Genomic DNA, 8,375 nt, shown 5'->3' on the forward strand with positions numbered 1-8,375 from the left:
GAATAAATCCAACTGAAGCAGTGCCAGACTTGGGCACTAAACTATAAAACATTGCTGAAGAAAACTAAAGGAGACCTAAATAAATGAAAAGACATCCCATGTTCATTAAGGAGTGCACTTGTGATGAGCACCAGGTGATGCATAGAAGTGCTGAATCACTATACTGTACACCTGAAACTAATATTATACTATAAGATAACTAACTGGAATTTAAATAAAAACTTAAAAAAGAAAAAAAGACATCCCATGATCATTGATTGGAAAACTCAATAATGTTAAATGGCAATAGCCCCCACATTGACCTACAGATTCAATGCAATCCCTACCAAAAATCCAGGGGCCTTTTTTTTTTTTTGCAGGAATTGACAAGCCGATCCTAAACTTCATATACAAAAGCAATGGACCCAGAATAACCAAAACAATGTGAAAAAGGGGGACAAAGTTGAAGGGCTCACACTTCCAATTTCCAAAACATTCTACACAGCTACAGTAGTCAAAACTGTGTAGTACTAGCATAAGGAGAGACATTTTGAACAGAGGTGCCAATACAATTAAATGAGGAAAGAATAGTCTTTTGAACATATAACACTGAAACAACTGGATATCCACATGCAAAAAAATTAAGTTGTACCCCTTACTTACACCCTACATAAAAATAAACTCCAACAGATCAAATACCTAAATGGAAAAGCTAAAACTACAAACCTTATAAGAAAATATAGTTGTAAATCTTTGTGACCTTGGACTAGGCAATAATTTCTTTTTTTTTTAAGATTTTATTTATTCATTTGAGAGAGAGACAGAGAGACAGAGATAGCAAGAGAGAGCATGAGTGGGGAGGAGAGGGAGAAGCAGGCTCCCCGCCAAGCAGGGCTTGATCCCAGGACCCTGGGATCATGACCTGAGCCAAAGGCAGACAGATGCTCAACCAGCTGAGCCACCCAGGTGCCTCCAGGCAATAATTTCTTAAATGTGACACCAAAACTATAAGCAACCATAGGAAAAAATTAGATAAATTAGACTTCATCAAAATTAAAAACTTTTGTACTTCAAATATGTCTAGTAAAGTGAAAAGACAACCCACAGAATGAAGAAAATATTTATAAATATATATCTGATAAATCTCTAATATTCAGAAATATTGAAAAATTCTTACAACTCAACTATAAAAAGAAAATGTAGGGGCTTGAATCGACACAAAGTATCAGAATAGATATTTCTACAAAGACATAAAAATGGCCAACGAACACATGAAAAGACGTTCAGCATAATTAGTCATTAGAGAAGTGCAAATCAAAACCACAGAGAGATACTACTTTATTCCTACTATGATGGCTTTAATCAAAAAGATGGACAATAACAAGTATTGATGAGGATTTGGAGAAATTGGAACCCTCACGCATTTCTGGTGGGAATGATGCAACCACTGTGGGAATGATGCAACCACTGTGAAAAACTAGCTCCTCAAAATGTTAAACGTGGACTTACCATATGACCCAGCAATTCCACTCCTAAGTGTATATCCAGGAGAAGTGAAAACATGCTCAGGTAAAAACTTATACAAAAATGTTCAGAGCACTAGAGGGTATTATGCTAAGCGAAATAAGTCAACCAAAGAAAAACAATTATCATGATTTCACTCATATGCAGAATTTAAGAAACAAAACAGAGGATCATAGGGGAAGGGAGGGAAAAATAAAATAAGCCAAAATCAGAGAGGGAGACAAGCCATAAGAGCCTCTTAACTATAGAAAACAAACTGAGGGTTGCTGGAGGGGATGTGGGTGGGGGGATGCGGTAACTGGATGGTGGACATTAAGGAGGGCATGTGATGTAATGAGCACTGGATGTTATATACAACTGATGAATCACTGAACTCTACCTCTGAAACTAATAATACACTATATGTTAATCTAAAAAAATGTTCTGAGTAACATTATCATAATAGCCAAAGAGTAGAAACAACCCAAGTGCCCATTATGTGATAAGCGGATAAACAAAATGTGGTACATCTATACAATGGAATATTATCCCACCTAAAAAGGAAAGAGGTACTGATTTAGACTACAACATGGATGAACCTTGAAAACAGTACACTAAACAAAAGATACGACATATGACAATTCCATTTACAAGAAATGTCCAGAATAGGCAATTCCATAGACAGAGAGGATAAATTAGTTTACATTAGGAAGGGAGGAAGGAGGGAATGGAGAGTGCCTGCTAATGGGTATGGGATTAACTTTGGAGTGATAAAAATGTTCTGGAATAAGATGGTGGGAATGATTACACAAATTCATAAATACACTAAAACTCACTGAATTATACACTTCTAAAGGCTAAATTTTAAGTTATGTGAATTACATTTCTTTTTTTTAAGATTTTATTTATTTATTTGAGAGAGAGAGATAGAGCATGAGCAGGGGGAGGGGCAGAGAGAGAGAGAGGGAGAAGCTGACTCCATCCGCTGAGCAGGGAGCCTGATTGGGTACTTGATCCCAGGACCCTGGAATCACAACCTGAGCCGAAGGCAGATGCCCGACCAACAGAGCCACCCAGGTGCCCCTGTGAATTACATTTCAAAAAGGGAGGCAGGGATCTCCTCCATCCCCAAATCCTAATCTTCTTTTCCAGAGGCAACTAATGTTATTTGTTTCTTGAGTACCATTCCTGAAATAGAGTGTATACATACAAATGTATATTTGTGTGTCTATAGGTCCCTTATTAAAAACAGAAATATGAGCATAGCAGATACTTTGTCCTAGACTTTTTCTCCTTACAATATAACTTCAACATCATTCCTCTCTACAATATAACTTAGTGATTATTCCATTTCAACATGTGTTAAGTATTCCTCAATCCTCTTTATTTTTTAGATATGCTATAATTTAGTTTGCTAGTCTTTTGCCACTACAAATAATGTTGCAATTAATTTCCTTGTATATATTTCCATTACATGTGTATTAGTGGAACACATTTCTAGAAGTAAAATTTCTGGTTGAAAATGTGTTTTTCTTATTTTATTTTGATAGACTGCCATTATTGATTTAATGTCTCTCTTTCTTACTAGATTATGAGTTCTCTGAGGACAGGGCCCATTTCTGTTTGGTTGGCCAGGGTAATCTAGATTCTAACACATTGCTTGACATACTGCTTTATATATTTGTAGATGGACAAGCCTGTGTGCTTTGTTGTACAAAGTGTCAAATGGAGATTCGAAGCAACATCATTCAAAAAAAAAAAAAAGACAACTATTCAGTTTATAGAGATAAGAATTCTTTGGGGATTGGTTTTTGTTTGTCTTTACTTTTCATCCAGTTGTTTGTTATTTTTTTCCTTTTCAACTCCAGTGTGTTTTCAAAAATTATGGGATCAGGGGCGCCTGGCTGGCTCAGTCCGTGGAGTGTGCAACTCTTGATCTCAGGGTCATTAGTTTGAGCCCTACATTGAGTGTAGAGATTACTTAAAAATAAAATCTTTTTTAAAAAAATTATGGGAGGGGCACCTAGGTGGCTCAGTCAGTTAAGTGTCTGCCTTTGGCCCAGATCATGATCCCCAGGTCCTGGGAACAAGCCCCGCATTGGGCTCCCCGCTCAGCGGGGAGTCTGCCTCTCCCTCTCTCTCTGCCCCTCCCCACTGCTCATTCTCTCTCTCTCTCTCTCTCAAATAAATAAATAAAATAATATAAAATTATGGAATGAATTGCAATGTGTCATTCTAAGAAATATAGAATCCTTAATTTCATCTGAAGATATCAACATGTTTTATTAAATAAATTCTTGCTTCTTATATATATATATATATATATATATATCAGTTATTCAAAAAAGGGAGGATGGGGGGGGTTGATTTGCAACTTTAAGAAACCCAATAGCGACACCTGCTGGAGAAAATGTCAGAATCTGTTTTGAATCCATTAAACATTTTAGATCAGTTTGTTTCTATTAACTGGAAAGAATTTATTTTATCATAGGAGTGCTTGTAATAAGTAAATATAATTACATTTACAGAAGATTCTTTGATGCTCTGTAAAGTTACAGTTAAAAAATTTTTTTTCAGGATAAAGTCATTTTGGGAACTGATTACCCCTTTCCACTAGGGGAGCTGGAACCTGGGAAACTGATAGAGTCCATAGAAGAATTTGATGCAGAAACAAAGGTATATGCTTTTTACTTCATGGTCTTCCTGAGTTTTCCCACTCTAATTCTTTGGTTTCAGAGAACTTTGATATGCGACAACAAAGAACAAGGGAAACATTATGCTTAATATTCCTAGAATTGTTACTAGAAATAGTGGAACTACTAAAGGGCAAAGGAAGATGTGGTATATATATACATTGCAATATTACTCAGCCATAAAAAAGAATGAAATCTTGCCATTTGCAACAATGCAGTTGGAGCTAGAGCGTATAATGCTAAGTGAAATAAGTCGGTCAGAGAAAGACAAATACCATTTCACAATGTGAAATTCAAGAAACAAAACAAAGGGAAAAAAGGAGACAAACCACAAAACAGACTCTTAACTATAGAGAACAAACAGATGGTTCCCAGAAGGGAGGTAGGTGGGGGGAGGGGTGAAACAGGTGATGGGGATTAAGAGTACATTTACCTTGAGAGCACTCAGTGGAACTAGTGAATCACTACATTGTACACCTGAAACTAACTTTATGTTAACTACGCTGGAATTAAATTTTTTTAATTTTTTTTTAAAAAGCTGAAAGTCAACCTAGTACAACTAAATTCATAAAGCCAAGAACAAAAACCGTAAAGAAGCATATCATAATCATATATTTATGCTTGTATGTTCGATGAACAAGAAAAATGTCTGTTTTTCTTTTTAACATTTCTGTAACAAATCTACCAATCTCAAAAATTATAATGATCCTGGTTATTCGGATATTGAGATTAAAGTCTTGATTAACAAGGACTCAAAGAACCAGAACTCTCAAGTAACTGGATTTTTTTCTTTTGGCATTTGATTTTTAGGGTGGATAAATGATACTAAAATGTACTATAATGCTGCCACTGCCTATTCTGCCCCTTTGGCTTATGAACCAAGATGAGTTTAAAATGAGAATCTGTCCTCAGATCCCCTCTCCTTTGTCATCCCCCTCCTATCCCACCCCTACCCCACAACAAAACAAGTTCTTCCTAAGGGATTCATTGCCAATCATAACCGCAGTCAAGCTTGGCCAAAGATGAAGACATAGGAACATATAAACTCTTAACAAATCTTACAAATTCTCAGTCATGGGGTGCCTGGGTGGCTCAGCCAGTTAAGCGTCTGCCTTCTGCTCAGGTTGTGACCCAGGGGGCCTGAGACTGAGCTCCCATCATCGGGCTCCCTATTCATCAGGGAGTCTGCTTCTCCCTCTCCCTCTGCTCCTCCTCCCACTAATAATTTCTCATTCTCTCTCTCAAATAAATAACCTTTAAAAAAAAAAGTCTCAGTCATAATCTTTTGCATAGTTCCTGGCTTTCTTCTAAACTAGAATCCAAGTTCCCTTAGCCAAAATTAAACTTAAACCAAATTACCCTAAGTATCCTGATTAAACCTTTAACAGAATAATAATAATAATTACTATTATTATTTTTGCCTCTAGTTATTTATTGTATCTGCTTATAACTTTTAAGGTCAAAGTTTTAAAAAAAATCTTACATGAAAATGTTATACTCACAAATTCATGACATTCTGTACAAGGTTACTGTAAAATTGTTTATAATAAAAGATTGAAAACAATCTAGTTTTCAGAGAGAAATAGTTAAATAAATAATATATCCATACAATGGAATGTATGTAGCCATAAAAAAATTAAAAATCAATTTCCAAAGTATCTTAAGTTTAAAAAGCAAGGTACAAAACAACGCATACATTGTACTTCCATTTGTGTATAATACACTATCTATTTGTAAAAAACGTCCATATACCTAAATATAAGTATTTGCTTATATATGCATAAAATATTCTGGGAAAACAGACAAGAAACTGGTAACTCTAGAAAGAAAAAGTACTGGTTGGGTGGCAGTAGTGAAAGGAGGCATCCATTTTATACCCTTTGAATTTTGAGCCACATAAAGGTAAATTTCACTAAAAAATTTTTAGACACAATAAACCCATTTGATGACCACAACAACACTGGGAGGTAGACAGGCAGATGTATTCCACCATGTAGATGCAGAGGAGGAAAACAAGATTTGGGTGCTGGGTGATTTGCCAAAGGCAATATTAACTGTTAGATTATAGCACATGGACCCAACCCCAAATCTGACATGCCAAAATGTATCTTCTTCAAACGATAGTTGGTACCAACATATTTTTAAAAGTAAAGCAAACAGTTTTCTCAGAGCAACAATAGTCACTTCTAAATCCTCCTTTAAGATGGGGATGGCCCAAGTGTGTATCAGGGAAGAACCCTGAGTAAGAAGTCCCTGCCTCAAATCCCCCACTGTCCAAGGCTGTGTAAGAACACTGAAGTGATCAAAATATATAGAGACACATTAATATCCAGAGACTTTACACAACCCCATACATGTTTCCTTCTACTCTCAGCTACATGGTGCCCTTTGCAAGCTGGACATATATCAAGTAAGTTACCCCCTTAACTCACAAGATTTTTTTTTAAGATTTTATTCATTTATTTGAGAGAGAAAGAGAGAGAAAGGGAGGAAGGGAGCATGCACACATGAGCAGGGGAGGGGCAGAGGGAGCTGCAGACTCCGCACTGCGCAGGGAGCCTGATGCAGGCCTCCAGGATCATGCCCTGAGCTGAAGGCACATGCTTAATCAACTGAGCCACCCAGGCGCCCCAGGTCACAGGAGCTTTTGCTGTGGGGTTGACCTAGTCTATAACTGGGAAGAAAGTGAGGAAGAATTTGGCAGTCCTTTTTTTCATCTGAAATCTATAAATTTACATATTTGTACCATATTCTGAGGTGCTTCATCTATCACTTCTCTTGTGCCAAAAGAGCTTACCTTTTATTCATGGCCATGTGAAGGGACAACACATATGTCTAAAAACTGGAGGATATCTACATGACTTCTGGGCACTATTTCCAGCTCATCTGTCCCACAGACCTAACCTGTACCTTTTCTCTATGAAGTTGACCTTTGAACAACACAAGAGTTAGGGGTGTTGACCCCTACATCAAAATCCACATATAACCTTTGGCTCCCCAAAAACTTAACTATTAATAGCCTGCTGTTGACCAAAAGCCTTACCGATAACATAGTTGATTAACACATATTTTGTATCTTACTTGTATTATACACTGTATTCTTACAATATCTAACTTTCTACAATTTTTTACTTCTAGGCTACACAGTTTGTGAGTTTTTTCAAATTGTCACAAATCTCCAAAGAATTTTCCAATATATTTATTGAAAAAAATCCTCACGTATGTGGACTTCCACAGTTCAAACTCATGTTGTTCAAGGGTCAACTGTATTTGTCTCTAAATAGTCCTTGAAACCCATTAGAGGGTCCTATATAGGTTTCGAAATAAGGCATTTTTTCCTAAGAGGGCTTTCCCCCTTATAATTCTCCTTTCTTCCCATGACCAAGTTTCAAACTTAGATTTTAAATAGTGGGGCAGACAGGGGTCAAGAGATTCATTGTTTAACCTGCTAAACTTTTTCTCTCACATTGGGAAATTCATCTTTTAAAAACCTGATAAAGGGGCACCTGGGTGGCTCAGTCGCTAAGTGTCTGTCTTCAGCTCAGGTCATGATCCCAGGGTCCTGGGATCGAGCCCTGCATCGGGCTCCCTGCTCAGTGGGAAGTCTGTTCTCCCTCTCCTACTCCCCCTGCTTGTGCTCCCTCTCTCGCTGTGTCTCTCTCTGTCAAACAAATAAAATCTTTAAAAAAAAAAAAAACCTGATAAAGACACTCAGTAAAGTATTTTGAAATAACCATTAAATAATACTTTAAATAGAACCTTTCTTTTCTTTTGCAGGATAAACTCAAAGCTGGCAATGCCCTAGCATTTTTGGGCCTTGAAAGAAAACAATTTGAATGACTGGATTTACTACAAAGGCAAACATTCAAGAAGTTATTTTATTTTTGTTTTTAAATATGTATCACACATGCATTACTAAAATCTTATTTGGAACTATTTTACCCAGAAATAGAATATCCACAAATGTTCTAAATTATTCATAACAAAAATGACTCACAGAATATGTTTTCATTCTGAAAAACAGCACATTATTTTATGTACAAATCAAAAATGATTTTCCCAACACTTTTTAAATTAATGTCAGAAATAAAAAGCAAAATGTCATTAATGATTTATATGTAGAAAGACCAACCACCAGACTCATCCTGGAGGGCTGAGGTAGGTTCTCCACTTTGAGCAAGTATATGTGAATAGGGCCCA

The 8,375-nt window shown here is 36.5% G+C and overlaps 1 protein-coding gene across 1 annotated transcript in view; it reads left to right on the forward strand.

Annotated features, from left to right (window-relative positions):
• ACMSD (aminocarboxymuconate semialdehyde decarboxylase) overlaps positions 1–8,037 on the forward strand; it is a 67,865-nt gene extending 59,828 nt beyond the window's left edge. The window contains exons 9-10 of the mRNA XM_078070714.1: positions 4,060–4,158; positions 7,953–8,037. Coding sequence (XP_077926840.1) covers positions 4,060–4,158; positions 7,953–8,015 — 162 coding nt within the window. The 3' untranslated portion in view covers positions 8,016–8,037. The remainder of the gene's footprint in view (positions 1–4,059; positions 4,159–7,952) is intronic.
• Positions 8,038–8,375: the final 338 nt, after the last annotated feature.

This window comes from Halichoerus grypus, chromosome 4, assembly GCF_964656455.1.
Source record: "Halichoerus grypus chromosome 4, mHalGry1.hap1.1, whole genome shotgun sequence".
NCBI classification, from domain to species: Eukaryota; Metazoa; Chordata; class Mammalia; order Carnivora; family Phocidae; genus Halichoerus; species Halichoerus grypus.